The sequence below is a fragment of the Myotis yumanensis genome, unplaced genomic scaffold (genome assembly GCF_028538775.1).
Source record: "Myotis yumanensis isolate MYYU_CA2020_CCGP unplaced genomic scaffold, mMyoYum1.0.hap1 SCAF_14, whole genome shotgun sequence".
Lineage (NCBI taxonomy): Eukaryota > Metazoa > Chordata > Mammalia > Chiroptera > Vespertilionidae > Myotis > Myotis yumanensis.
In genome coordinates this window covers 45,082,425-45,097,796 of record NW_027223765.1, presented here as the reverse complement: position 1 = coordinate 45,097,796, position 15,372 = coordinate 45,082,425, and the positions used below count along the sequence as shown (strand labels likewise).

General features: G+C 45.5%; 1 protein-coding gene, 1 non-coding gene and 1 pseudogene across 3 annotated transcripts in view; all 3 read left to right on the top strand.

Moving 5' to 3' along the window:
- Positions 1 to 15,372, top strand: part of ACOX2 (acyl-CoA oxidase 2) — a 42,147-nt gene that overhangs the window by 20,924 nt on the left and 5,851 nt on the right. For both annotated transcript variants that reach the window (XM_070390888.1, XM_070390889.1), the window contains exons 12-14: positions 716 to 821; positions 5,506 to 5,723; positions 12,533 to 12,665. In XM_070390888.1, the coding sequence (XP_070246989.1) occupies positions 716 to 821; positions 5,506 to 5,723; positions 12,533 to 12,665 (457 nt within the window). The remainder of the gene's footprint in view (positions 1 to 715; positions 822 to 5,505; positions 5,724 to 12,532; positions 12,666 to 15,372) is intronic.
- LOC138992803 (small nucleolar RNA SNORA48) lies at positions 3,243 to 3,387 on the top strand (annotated as a pseudogene).
- Positions 14,435 to 14,563, top strand: LOC138992815 (small nucleolar RNA SNORA11). The gene has a single exon (XR_011468152.1). It is a non-coding gene; the product is annotated as a small nucleolar RNA SNORA11 (small nucleolar RNA).

Here is a 15,372-nt window from a genome sequence, read left to right as displayed (position 1 = left end):
GTCCCATAAGAAGCCCAGGCCTCACAGAGCTATCATTTCAATTGGGGGGAGTGGGGAGGGCAAAATCAGGGTACTCAGGGTAATTAAGGTAATTAAATGTCTATATTGCTTTTTGCTTGGAATTCAATGTGACATCTGCTTACTTATTCCCTGAAAAAGTAAAATATTGCTTAATAAACAGTTTGCTTTGCCTACAAATGCTAAGGGTCATGAGATGGGCAGGGAACAGAAAATAGAAGAATAAAGGTTAGTAAGCAAATGGCAAATGACCATTTTAGTGGTTTGGAGGACAAGGGTTAGTTTTCCTTTATTTTAAGGTCCCTTAGACAGAACTTGGAGCAGCCAGGTGACTTGCAGGCCTCATTAGCCTTTAGAGAAAAGCCATTCTCCTTGCTCGGCCACAGGGAGTCCGTCAACAGAATGGCCTGCAAACAAGGGATGGAGTCTGCTTACAGCTCTGAGGTTGTGAACAGCTCCATTTCATGCTAGCTGTGCGACCCTGGAACACTTAGTTAAGCTCTCCTGGAACTCAGTTTTCCCCACCGCCAACTGGGGATGCCTGCCCTTAGAAGAGTTGAAGAGGTCATGTATATGGAGCGTTCAGCTTTGTAACATCGTGGTTAATAACTGGGGATTATTTCTACTTTTGAGGGTCTGGGCACCACCCGTCTCTTTCCCACTCGGTCACGCTGAACTTCTCGTCTTTGGCCTCCAGGCTCATAAAGGACTCAGCGCATCACCTGCAGACTCGGCTGCAGTCTGGGGCTGACGAGCACGAGGCATGGAACCAGACCACCGTCATCCACCTGCAGGCTGCCAAGGTGAGCTGTGGTCCGCGGAAGCGGAAAGGCTTGCCTGCTGGGGAGACCTGCGCTCTGCCCCTATTCCCCAGCCCTGCCAGCGCCTGCCCTCATTCCACTTCCAAGACTTTAGTCCCAGGTATTTTAATTAGAGGACTTAACTCCAGAGCACTCCTGCTGGCAGCTCTTAGGGAAAACGTAATGAGGCGGTGTTATTGGATTTGCTTCAGGTTGTTCAAATATTTCCTCCCAGGTAGAAAAGCAGGTCAAGCCTCCTCGTTCGTCCCGCAGGCAAGCCTCAGAAGTCTGGTTGAATTTCCACTGTGTTTTGTGTTTGTGCATAATTCCCAGCAGCCAGCACATATCTGAGCACCCACTGAACAGCGGGCATCAGGCTGGGTCCCGGGGGCTCAGCAGTGTCCGATCGCAGCGGCAATCAGGAGTGCTGTGATGGGGAGATGCAGGCTGACAGGATCCGGGGCAGGTGCGCCTCTACCAACCACCCTGTGGCGTCCGAAAGGCTTCCCAGAGGTGGCATATAGGCCCAGACTTCAAGGTTGAGCTGGAATCAGCCAGGCAGAGGGTAGAGGCTGTGGCTTTGGAGAGGAAGGTTTCCGGGCAGAGGGAACAGCAGGTGCAAGAGAGGAGGCAAGAAAAGGTGTGGTGATCGGGAGGAATGCAAATTCTCCCCGAGGAGGAGCGAAAGGAAGACTGAAATGAGGAGAGGGAGAAAGGGGAGACAGGCAGGGCCTGGGACCTTCTGTGCCATTGTGAGAAGTTGGGGCTGTTTTCCCTGCAACGGGAAGACTGCAGAGTTTGTATGGAGGGGGAGTAAACTGATCATTTTCATTCTAGAAGGATCATGCAGGGGGAGGGATGGACTGCAGGCTAGAGGCCAGTTAGAAGCAGGTAGTAGCAGTCTGGGTGAGGGCTGAGGGTGGCCCTGACCAGGAACTTGGCAGAGGGCATGGAGAGAAGTGGCTAGATGAGAGATATCAAGGGGATAAAAGAAAATAAAAATGAGCTCCAGCTTAGGCAACTGGAAAATCAAAGGGATCATTTCAAACATCAGCCATTAGGCCCAGAAAACGGCAGCCTTAAACAGGAGAGCTCTGGAGGAGTTTGCAGGGGCGTCACAGGTCGGGCAGGCTGGACATGAGCGCCACCTGGTGACTGCCACCTCCATCACTGGCAGGTGCGGTATTAACTCCGCCACCCTGGGTTCTGCTCAATGTGCTAAATGTCCTGTCAACACAGAGGAGGGAGAGCCAAGGCTGTGCTCTCACCAGCCTACCATAAAAACCACAGCCGCCCACTTTCCCCACCTCTGTCCTGCCTTCAAATGGACCGGACACTGTCTGCCAGGGTTACCTCGTTTCATACACACAACCCTGGGAGGGAGAGTAGCATAACCTCTGTTCCACGGATGTGGACAGAGAACTCGGGGGCGTTAGTCCCAGAGGTAGGAAATGGCTAGTGAAGATGCTTTCCTTTCCTTTTCCCCCAGGGAGCCACTGTGCATCAGTGAGGGGGTGACAAGGGTGAGCTCAACCAGCCCAGGGCTTCCTGGGAGGTTTTGCTTTGTCTCCAAAGTCATAATGGACAGGGAAGTCTGCACTTTCGGGGCTTTGTGGTTTGGGAGGTGATCAAGCTCCCAACAGGGTACCATCTGGAAACCATAAGGGTGCAGGGAGAGAGGGAGAGCAACAGGGGAGGAGCCGGGAACAGTGACAGAGGGGTGGACACGAAGGAGCAGAGTGTGACCTCAGGCAGTCCTTCCCTCTCTGGGCTCTCACTCTCCTGTCTGTATCACCAGGGGGCTCGTTAGAGCCCTTGAGGCCTGATGGGCTCTGATCCTACCAGTCAGCCCTGCCCAGGAGAGACATCGTCCCCAACAACCTGGGGCAAATGCTGGCACTCAGCCTCTGGTGGCTTTGGCAACTCAGGGCAGCAGTTAAGGGCAGAGACTAGCCTTAGCTGGTTTGGCTCAGTGGATAGAGCATCGGCCTGCAGACCAAAGGGTCCCGGGTTCAATTCTGGTCAAGGGCATGTACCTTGGTTGCAGGCTTCTCCCCGGTCTGGCCCCTGGTCAGGACTCATGCAGGAGGCAACCAATTAATTTCTTTCACATAGATATTTCTCTTTCCATCTCTCTTCCACTCTCTCTCTAAAAATCAATGGAAAAATATCCTCGGGTAAGGATTAAAAAAAAACCAAAACAGACTACATGGGATGTGAAGTACAGCATAGGGAGTGTAGTCAGTAATATTGTAATAACTATTTGTGGTGTCCGATAGGTACTAGACTTACTGGGGTGATCACTTCGTAAGGTATATAAATGTCTGATCACTACGTTGTACACCTGAAACTAATATAATGTTGTATGTCAGCTGTAATTGGAAAACAAATTAATTTCATTTTAGATAGAGTGTACAGACTCTTACCCCCTGGCAGTGGGCAAGGAGACACCTGATTGGTGGTGTTGCTCTTATATCCATCAGGGGAAGAGCAGACATGCAGTCCTTAGTTCATCCTAGCTTGATGCCTGTCTTGGTGGCCAGAGCTGTTTCATGCCTGAGGCACATTAAAAAAAAAAAAGAGTACAGACTCTTAACTGGAGGTGAATGCCCCGGTTTGGATCTCGTTGCTACCACTTACCAGCCATGTGACCTTGGGCAAGGAACATACCTCTCCATGCCTCAGTCTCCTCATTTGCATAATAGAGCTGATAATAGTACCTACCTTGGAAGATGATTATGATTAGATGAGTTAATGCATGGAACATTTAGAGAGGCACCTAGTGTACAGATACCTCCACTCCACTCCCACATTAGCCAGGAGGCAAGATTTAAATCAACCTACAGCGAAGTTAACGAAGTTCACTGTGCTCAGCCTTCCCCGAAGCGTGGAGGCCACCTTCTCTCTCTGGCGCTCCTTCTGCTTCCCCAGGGAGCGGCTCTCAGGCAGCTCTTCATCACCCCTTCCTCAACTCCGGGCTGAGAACTTCAGGACATGGCACTCAGGTTAGAACAGGGAAGCGGGGCCAAGGTGAAAAGGGTAAGTCTCCAGTTTTACCAACCTGGGTCCAGTTTGAGCAGCGAGGGCTGTAGGACCCGGCAGAGCGACCAGCTCCTCTTCCACATCCAAATGTTGCAAACCCAGCAAGGCTGAGAGCACAGGCCCAGGTGGTAAACCGGTGCCATTAGCACCCCTGTGAGGCCTCTCTGGGAAAGGCAGATTCTTTCCAAGTGAAAAACCTCAGATCTCTGGCCTGTTGAAGACTTTAGTGGCTGCTGGATGCCCACAGAATTAAATCCCAACCTGTCATTCACAGCCCTTCGTCACCTGAGGGCCTCTCATTGCATTACACTCCAGTGCTCAGTCGGGTTAAATTGCTGCCTCCTGAAAGGATGGCCCTTTGCACAAGAGCCTGGAATGACCCATTCCTTTTCCCCTTGGGTAAACACCTTTGAACCCTCCAGACACTCTAAGCCTGCTGCTAAAAGTCACTGCCAGGTAATCCATATGCAAATAAACATTTGAGACCTATTTTATTTATTTAAATATGTTTTTATTGACTTCAGAGAAGAAGGGGGAGGGAGAGAGAGAGAGAAACATAGGATTGGTTGCCTCCTGCACGCCACCTTCTGGGGGATCGAACCCACAACCCAGGCATGTGCCCTGACTGGAATCGAACCCATTGGCATGAGACTGACGCTCAACCAACTGAGCCACATCGGCCGGGCATGCTCTCCTTTCTGCTCTTTCCCCATGGAACTCACATCCTACCAGGTAAAACCAGTTGTGCATTTGTCTTGGGGAGAGTAGGGCAGCCCAAAAGGATTTCAGGGAAAGCAGAGTCCTGAGAGGCTCCTGCTGGGCCAGGCACTAATGCTTCAGTTGCTGGGCTGTGGAGAACGGGGGTCCCAGAGAAGGAGCCTGGCTGGCAGAGGGGCTCTTGCCTGGTTGAGGTCAGTGGTCACTTACCAACTGGTTATTTTAACTACTGCCAGACTGCTGCATATGGGTTAAATTATAGCACTGCTTACCTCAAGGAGTTTCCTCTCTAGCTGGGATGAATTTCATGTACATACTGAACCCCTCCTTTCTCATTCACAGCATGCGCGTGCATACATCTCCTACTGCCTTGAACATGCAGACAAGAAAACAGTATTTATTGAGACAAGTGGTGTCCTCCACTGTCCCCAGGCCAGCCTCTAATTCTCCTGTACTTTCTACTTTCAAACCTACTTGAAATTGCCCCAAGCAACCCAGCCAGTGTGGCCCAGTGGTTGAGTGTCGACCTATGAACCAGATCACGGTTTGATTCCCAGTCAAGGCACATGCCCAGGTTACAAGCTGGATCCCCAGTGTGGGGTGTGAAAGAGGCAGCCAATCCATGATTATCTTTCATCATTGATGTTTCTATCTCTCTCTTCTCTGAAATCAATAAAAATACATATTTTTTTAAATTGCCCCAAGCAAAATGGAAAAACTAAGGTCCATGTTCCAGAGCCCACCAGCCCCCAACACACACAGGTGCACCCACACACTATCGAAAGGAATCGGTAAGACCCACAGGGAGCTGGGAGAAAGGCAGTGGCTTGTCAGCCTGCTGGGAAACACGCTGCAGCAGGCACATCCCCAGGAGGGCCTGGAGCCAGAAATCGGAGCGAGAGGCTAACGCACCTTTGTGTCCTTGTAGGCGCACTGCTACTACATCACGGTGAAGGGTTTCGCAGAAGCTCTGCAGAAACTCGACCACGAACCAGCCATTCAGCAGGCACTGCAGCGCCTCTGTGATCTCTTTGCTTTGCATGGCATCCTGTCTACCGCGGGCGACTTTCTCCACGATGGCTTCCTGTCTGGGGCCCAAGTAGACATGGTGAGATCAGCCTACCTGGACCTGCTCTTCCTCATCCGGTGAGTGGGAGTCCTCAGAAAATAACCCTTTGGTCACGTCTAACTCCAAAACTTTCAGCTCCAAAACCTTGTTGAACGGGGTCTGACAAAAGCAGCCACAGCCCTGGAGAGGTTTACACCCGAGCATTATCACACCAACAGAAAGCATCATGGATTAATTAAAAACTGGGAAAAACAGAAATAAAAATGCCTAAGAACTCTTCACCACTGTCAAGGAAATAGGAATAGAATCTAAGTAATATGAGTAAAATGAAGCCTATTACATATGAATAATATGTATTAATGAGTCCTAGGCACAGCTAATACTTAAGGAGCACTTATGCGTGCTAGGCACTAGGCCAAAAGCTTTTACATACATCACTTCATGGAAGCCTTACAGCCTTCTGAAGTGGATACTGTTCCTCTCCCCACTTTACTGGGGAGGAAACCCAGGTTAGTAGAGTTAAGTACTTTGTCCAAAGTCACATCATTAGCCAGAGGAGGAGCCAGGTACAGTCTGGGGCCTGACCCCAGAGCATGAGCTCTTAACACATTGCGCACCAGTAGTTTCATTACTAGCTTTACCCAGTGGCCAGATAAGTTTCTATTGAATGAGTACAAAAAACGTTTTATAAAGTATATTTTAAAAAGATATTAGCTTGCAAGAACATGTAATAAATAATTTCAAAATGCAATGGGTATTTAATTGTAAGGCATGCCTTTAATATTTATGTAAAACACTAATATGAAAACATGAGAATGCTCGGGATCCGCCCGCAATGTGTTAAGCTGTATGTTAAGGTTGGGCTCTTGTTTATTTCAAATCCTATATCCTTGTCTTTGTTCAATGTGCTTAAGCAAACTCTAACTTATTTTAATCCTTTCTTAGCTTCAAGAGGAAATTTTTTTAAAACATCGTAATTCATATACTCATTTGCAAAACAATAACACAAATAGTTTTTAAATGCAACATTAATGCAGTGCAGTTTAGGGTTATGACATACTACTGATGCAATGATATAAACCGTATCAAAACAGCCCAGGCTGGGTAGTCCTGATACACCAAAGTTGTTGGTTTGATCCCTGGTCAGGGTACATACAAGGAACAACCAATGAATGCATAAATAAGTGAAACAACAAATCAATGGCCCGACCAGCATAGCTCAGTAGTTGAGTGTAAACCTATGAACCAGGAGGTCACGGTACAATTCCTGCTCCAGGCACGTGCTCGGATTGCAGGTTCGATCTCCAGCGTGGGGTGTGCAGGGGGCATCCAATCAATGATTCTCTCTCATCATTGATATTTCTCTCTCCCCCTCTCCCTTCCTCTCTGGAATCAATAAAAATATTTTTTTAAAAAAAACAATACAAATTAGTCACCATTGTTCATAACATGAAAAATGGGCTAACTTGAGAACACAACCTTTTTTGAGAACATATGATGCCTGTGGTATTGGGGGTGAAGGGGTTATACACGGGGGTGTGTGACTTTTACCCCTAGAACCTCCAAGAGTTCACATTATCAACAAGACTAAGAGAATTTAAAAAAATAATATATTCATAATGGAGATTAAAAGAAAAAACTAGACCAAATTATTTTATTTATAATAATATGCAATATGTTGCATACCATTTATAACTCCACATAAGCACCTCACAGATAAGTTGGTCAGTAAATGTCCAATTAAACCATCAAAAATATATTTGATAAAATTATTACTCAAGTATTAAACTTTTCCTAATATAATTGGGAATCCAGTGACAGAAACCATTAATAGCTAATTGAGTACTGCATTAAGCCCAAGTATCTCTAATTTTAAAAAAGCTTGGCATTTTAAAAGCACATGACGACAATAATGTTCTAGCCCTGATAGTGATGATGAAACACAAAAGATCACCTTAACACCTCCTAAGCATGATTTTTATCGGCAACAGCATTTCTAAGTGCTTGACTTGACTCTACAAATATACAATGCAAGACAAAACAGCCCGGATGCAAACAGACAACTAATGCAGGCATCAAGCCCACAAATTGATTTACTCACATTATGGTTCCTAAGTCATCTTCCTAGTAGTGCAGGATAATTAGGTATGTAAGAGATTCCATGCTTTTAACAGTTCCGGGTCACAATTCCCAGTCTTGACTATCCAGTATCACCCTCAGATTTCTGAGATGACAAATGAAGGATGGCACATGATTCTAAGCGACACTAAAAACCAGCTCTCTGTGTAATGGTAGTTAACTGACCCAAATAGTTTTTATTCGCGTGATCGTGAAATCTCAGTTGGGGGACTTCGAGGTAAAGACGGCAGATGAACATATGCATTTACTTTGTTCCCCCCTGAAGCCTCACTAAAACATCAGCAAATGGGTTAAATTTTTAAAAAGGCATAAACCCACAAAGAAAAAGAATACTTAGAGGAGAAGAAACATGAGAATTGGAAGTAGATGAACAAACAGTGACTTAGCAGACCTGAGAAAGGTGAATCATTCCCTACAAGTGGGAAAAGCAACCAAGTTACACCCAAGAACCCTGAGAACTGGAGGACCATGTGCCTCTGGCAGTGGGGGTAAAGTTGACTGATAGGATGGGTTGAAAGTCTATTTCAGAAAGAGCTGAGTCCCCAGTTCCCCTCCTCCGTGAGCAGTTTTAAGGCTTTGCTTGGCCCCACCCTGGCAGAAGGTAAACAGCTGGGGATGAGGCTGCCCTACAGAACACAGGGGCTTCAGTAAACGTTTATAGGCAAGAGTATTGATGAGCCCCTCTTTTCCCAAGGTTCCCGGAGTGGGCAGCCAGGCTAGTTCCCTGCAGGAAGATGGTAACATGATCCTCCTCTAGGGAATCTGACCAGCCCAGGGTTCCCCAATTCACCCCACATTGACAAGCACAACTAGACTTCTAATCAGCTAATTAATGCCCCACTCTTAGCTATGACCAGACACCTGAGGAAAGCCCCTGACATGAAAGAGACCAAAGCAAGCAAGAATGAGGCAACTTGAAAGACACAAGAGAATCTTCAGGGAGGAGAAAACTTTTCTTAAAAGATCAGTAATTTTTTTTAAAAAGGGCGACTTATAAAAATAAATAATAAAAATGATATTGTAATAACTATGATGGTGTCAGATGGTACTAGACTTATCGGGGCAGTCACTTCATATGTTAAATGTCTAATCACTACATCGTACACATGCAGCATACTGTATCTTAACTGTAATTTTTAAAATAATTACATAAAAACAAAACATTACTGTCAAAAAAAGATGAGTGATAGCTTCAGAGTTAAGAGGAGATAGTGTGACCATAAAATAAGAATTTCATTTCTTAAAAAGTAACAGAGAACAAAAAAACAAGAGCTCTATGAAATTAAAAAATGAGATGGAAATGAAGAACTCAATGAAGGATTGAAAGATAAAATTGCAGAAACCTCTGAAAGAAAGCAAAAAGACAAAAATAGAAGAGAAAAAAATTAAAATAGTAAGAGGTCTGATCCTGTCCATCATCTGAAAAAAAGGTTGAGAAAGAGGAGACAGAGAAAACAGAAGGGAGCAGATCATTAATAAAATGATTAAAGAAGATACTCTTCAATTGAGGGATATGAAAGGGCACAAATGCTTACAGCCTAGAGGAGAGGAGACAAACACAGACATAAAATATAAGTCAAAGACACAGTGTGCGGAATAGTGATAAATGCTACTAAGAAAAGGACAGCAGGAAAAGAAAGGGGCTAGCAGTGGGGGGGAGGGGAGGGGAAGACTATAATTTTAAATAGGTCAAAGGCCACCCAGGGAGGGTGGCATTTGAGGAATAACCTGGAGGGGGCAGGTGAGAGGAGCCATGTGGTCGGCTGGGAAAAGAGCATCCAAGCAGAGAATAAGTAGAAATGGTGGAGGCCAGAGCGTGCTTGGCACGTTCCTCCGGAGAACAGGGGCTGGAGGGGCGTGACTGAGGTGGGGAATGAGAGTAGAGGTTAAAAAGTTAGGGTGTACTGAGAGGGGCAAGGGAGGGGGTGTGGATCACGGCAAAGACTTAGGACTCTGGCGTTTACTTAGTGTGAGAACGGGAGGGTTCTGAGCATAGCACAGAGCAAAGGATCACTCCAGCGGCCAGATTCAGAACTGAGTGGGGATGGGGGACGAGGGAGCAAAGCAGGGCGACTGGCGAGGAGGCTGCTGCAATGATCCAGGTGGGAGAGGGCGGTGGCTGGACCAGGGTGACAGCATGGGAGGCGGTGGAAAGTAGAGCTGGAATATATTTTGAAGATAAAACAGGACTTGCTGACAGGTTAGATTTGGGGTGAAATAGGCAGAGAGGAGTTCAGGTTTTTGGCCAGGACAGAGTTGCCATTAAATGGGAAAGATGATAGGAGGGCAGGTTAGACAGGAGAAAGCTAGAAGCTCAGCATTTGGTTTTGAACACGTTAAGTTTAAAGAGCCTGTTAGAAATCAGGTAAAACGTTAGTAAGCAAGTGAGACTGGAGAGAGAGATGTGGAAGTCACTGGCCTATGGCTGGTATCTAAAGCATGAGAAGGATGATATCACAAGGATGAGAGTATAAAGGGAAGAAGCCCAAACACCAAGTCTTGGGCCCCTCCAAAGATGATGCTGGGGTGACCCATGACAAGAGATACGTCAGTGGGGTGGTGGGAGTGGAAACCTATACGGATCTAGTCCAGGAGAACAGCAAAAAGAAGTGGAAAGACCAGGCATACGTGAGCATAGCACTTTAAAGAATGTCATAAAGAGGAGCCAAGATATGGGGTAGAGGATGGTGCCGGGAGGAGTCAAAGGCTTACTTTTAAGAGGGGAGAACTGGTAGCATGTTTGTATACTGATAGAAATGATCCAGTAGAGAGGGGAGTGTGGGAAAGGCAGGAGAATTTCTGGAACACTGCTCCCTAGTAGACAAGGAAGGACTGGCCTCAGGAGGGAGCCTGGGCAGTTGACCTATACTATGAAGAGAAAAGCACTGTGTGGGTAAATGCATGGGTGGGAATGCTTTTACCACTTTTATTTTATCAGTGGAATAGGAAGCAAAGTGATTTAGGTAAAAGAGATGGGGAAATGGAGAAATTAGATCTGAGGATAGAAGACAAAGTACAAAATATCACCTAAGAGAATAAAAGAGTAAATGAATCAGAGCAATATAATAGGATTGTTGGGCAACCATATGGACCCCCATAAACCCTATGACCCCAGTCAGTATTAGTTTATCCAGCCATAACTACAAAGGTGGTGGCACAAAGTCTGTGGGAAATTAAAGATAACCAGAGATGGGGTTTTGCCAAAAACCAAGGCAAGAAAAATTGTTGAATATATTTCTGAGGAGGTAACATAACAAGCCACGAAATTTCAGTGAGATAAGAAGGAAAGTGAGACCACCAGGGGGCTGAGGGACCTACTGGTAGGTGCCAGTGGGGTCACAGAATGATAAACAGCCCTACATGAAATCACCTCATAATGATGACATAGGGTCAGCCAGAAAGAATTAAAATAGGTCCAGTATCCCAGTCACCTCAAATGCTTTTTGAAACAAGAGTCAGGGAAGAGTTTAAACAAATAATCGCATATTGTGTTTTACATCCTTTGCTAAAAAGGTAGGAAAGTGTGTGAATATTTTTTAGAAACTATTTCATTCAATGGGATTAAAATAAAACACTGTTTGTTGCTTGAAAGGGTTAAAGGAAGATAGAAGTCAGAATACTAAGGGAGTAAGCTAGGAAGACAGGAGCAGAGAAGGAAACATGGCTGAGATCACAGAGAAGTTGCAGATGCTAATGATGATTCCTGGTGTCTGATTGTGGCAAAGATGACAGAGGGAGGCTGTAGAACGAGGTCAATGGAGCAGGAGATTCAAAGAACTGAGGAGCTGAGCTTTAGAGGAACATCTACATAGACAGTGAAATCACTAAGGATTAACAACAGCAGTGTTGGAGAGAGGACATCGAGCCTGGAGGTAGGTCACTGCAACAGGGAGATGTGGTGGGGACCTAGCTCAACTGTGAACAGGATACATAAAGTCATAATCATATATAAGACTAGAGGCCTGATGGACGAATTCGTGCACCGGTGAGGTCCCTCAGCCTGGCCAGTGATCAGGGCCAATCGGGGCCAGCCGGCCGGGGGTTGGGACCATGGAGGTTGGCCGGCCACAGGAGGTTGGCTGTGGGAGCGCACTGACCACCAGGGCGCAGCTTCTGCATTGAGTGTCTGCCCCCTGGTGGTCAGTGTGCATCATAGCTACCGGCCATCTGGTCATCTGGTTGTAATGGTCGCTTAGGCTTTTATCTATATAGATGTGTACAGTCATACTACTTTAAGCACTGAGTATTAGTCTGGCCAAAATCGTAGCTATACTGGGAGGCAGGAAGGTGAAGAGGAGGAAGCATAGTTAGGGGTCAGAAGAAGGGTGCTAAAAATAAATCCTCATCTGTTGTAATAGAGAGTCAACAGATAATGTCTACAAGTGAACCAGCAAGAAACAGAAATATAAACAAGTTACTTAGAGACGTTCAGGTTAAAACCAAAAATATCAGTTAAAAGACTGAAACTGATTGCTCTGGGTGGGAATGGGGGGGGGGGGGGGTGTTAGGAAATGGAGGTGAGAGAACAGGATATGCTCATTTTAAATAACCTCAAAGAACTATCTGATTCTTTATGCTGTGCATATATAATTGATCAAATACAAAAACTTTGAAAAAAATTAAAGCTGAGTTGTTCGAAGGTGAATAATGAAGCAACCTCTAATTAGGTGTTGTTGTTCACCATTCCAGAATAATCAGATTCATGAGCAGTCTAAAATACTCACAAACTCTTGTTTTTTTCTCTCAGGAAGGATGCCATCTCGTTAACGGATGCTTTCGACTTCACAGATCAGTGTTTAAATTCAGCACTTGGCTGTTACGATGGAAATGTCTATGAACGTCTGTTCTACTGGGCTCAGAAGTCACCGACCAATACTCAGGTAGTTGAGCAGAACACATAAATTATGGAAGAGAGCAGAGAACAAGCAGTGAATGCACCTCCAATGTTTTCCCATTTAAATTGATTCCCATTAGGTTAGAAATCGCTTGCCATAGCATGTCTGTTTAAAATATTTTGAGAATACATAAAAGAAACCAGGAGCGGGGCTGTGGCCTGGCAGGAACTCTGAGTCTGGACTGTAATCAGCAAAATGCACTGCTCAGAATTTGATTAAGGGAATTAGGAGGAGGACCCAAGCTCTAAATCATGGCTTGACACACCCAAGGGCATACACACGTAATGGCAAGCTGGCTTTTAAGTAACAAAAATAAGATAAGTCACACCCCACCTTATTTTCAGCCTCCTAACTCTGAGATTTGTGTTGATAAAAGTGGGTATTCAGAGGTGATAGGAAGCTCGGATGGGCGTGGGGGGAGGGGCGGATCTCTCAGACCTGACTGCCAGCTAGACATACCTCCTTCCTCTTCACCTAAGGAACACAATCCCAGAAACACAGAACACGGCTGCACCGCCATCAGTAGCCAGGAAGCCATGCGAATGACCACTGCAAGGGTTACGGAGAGAAGATGCCCAGCAGTCCTAGGAGAGGATGCTAGAGCCCTGAGTCACTAACAGAAGAGAGGGCCAGGCCGTGAGCCTCACTGGGAAAAGCTATGAATGCCCATGAGCACCATTAACTGGAGTAAAGAAATAAACCCTGTACTTAGAATTTGAGGGCCCAACATTTAATAGCAGAATTGATATAGATTTTATAAAAGCAAAGATAGTCTCTACGTGCACAACGGGTTAAGTTCTATCATGCAAACATGATATTCAGATGGTGAAGCCTACTCCTTTACCTCTTAGGGCAAATTTCAGAAAAGGTGTCTTAACACCTCATCAGATTGGCAACTCTCAGGCTTTCATTCACACTTACCAGAGCCTCAAACTTGCTCTTAACAGTATGCATCCTGTCATGCCTCATAGCTTAATTGAACGCGATCATCTCAAGTTATAACACAACCACTACCCCCCAAATGGTTGTCAGAGAGAAGGCCGATCCATTTTGGTCATTCCCTGACTCTAGGAAGGCATCCTTTTAACTCAACAAGGAAATACAAACAACCCACTAAAGAAGGTGTGATACAGTCACTGCCTAGTACAGTTAACTAATACTAGTGTTTTACTTTTTCTAATGCTTAGATCTACTTACTAATATTTAAATCCCGGCATAAAACTACAGCCTCCCACTCTAGAAGAGCTCCTGTGGTCTCAGCATAAATGCATGCCCTCTGGTGCTCCAGAGGAAAGCCTACCCCGCTGTGCCACCTGTCAGAGATGATGACATAACCTCCCTCAAACCTGTTTTACTAGCAACAAGGAAACATGCCAGTTCTCCTGACTCCTCATCTTCACTAAAGCACGTAGGGGACTTTCTTATTATTCCTAAAAGAATTTAATCTGGATATTATAAAAAATATTTAATCTGGATATTATAAAAGAACTTAATCTGGATATGAGGGCAGGTTTATCTAAATGAGGGGCATGACCAGCCCACAGCATCAACAGATTTGATAAGCCCGGCTGGCATAGCTCAGTGACTGAGTGACAACCTATGAACCAGGAGGTCAAGGTTCGATTCCCAGTCAGGGCACGTGCCCAGTAGGGGCGGGGGGTTCAGGAGGGAGCTAGTCAATGATTCTCATCATTGATGATTCTACCTCTCTCTCCCTCTCTGAAATAAAAATATATTTAAAAAACAATGATGTCAGGGTGTGAAGAGAGCAGAGTGCCTGAAGAATGGCTCCTCTGTGTAGAACACATCCAACAGCAACTTGGGCTTATTCTTCATAGGTGGCAGGATGCTATGACTTTCCTGTGACATTACGCCCTATACATGAAAAAAAAAACCCAAAAAAATGATGTCCTTAAAAAAAAAAAAAAAGGTTGATGCACTTCATCCCAATCACTTTTCCCTTTTCTGTCACCTGCCACTTCACCTTCCTAACTCCAGGGCCTAGCACAGAGCAGACATTTGCATTGACGGAATAATTAACATGGTTTTGCGACCTACAGTGAGAGGAAGGGACCTGCTGCATCCACAATGCTGCAGGGGCTGTTGCCATCCTAGCTTCACTCACCTTGCTAAAAAGGTGACAGGTACAGCAAGCGCCTTAGGAACTGAGATTATAAATGACCTTGGAGAACGGTTTCCAATGAGTTAAAATGGTACTCGGTTGACTGCTAATATACAGCCACATCATCTTACATTTCTGGCTCCTCTAGAGAGCAGCAAAATGGCACTTTCTTTTTTTTTTTTTTTTTTTTTTTTTATTTTCCTCTTAAAGTATTACAAAGGGTATTACATAAGTATCCTTTTTCCCCCCCCCGCCCTTGACAAACCACTACCCTCCCTTACCCCCCAGTGTCTTATGTCCATTAGTTATGCTTATATGCTTGCATACAAGTCCTTCGGTTGATCTCTTACTCCCCTCCCTCCTGCCCCCCAACTCTCTCTGGCCTTCCCACTGCAGTTTGACAATCAGTTTGAGGCAGCTCTGCCTCTGTATCTATTATTGTTCAAAAGTTTGTAATGGTCTTTATTATCCATGAATGAGTGAGATCATGTGGTATTTTTCCTTCATTGACTGGCTTGTTTCACTTAGCATAATGCTCTCCAGTTCCATCCATGATGTTGCAAATGGTAG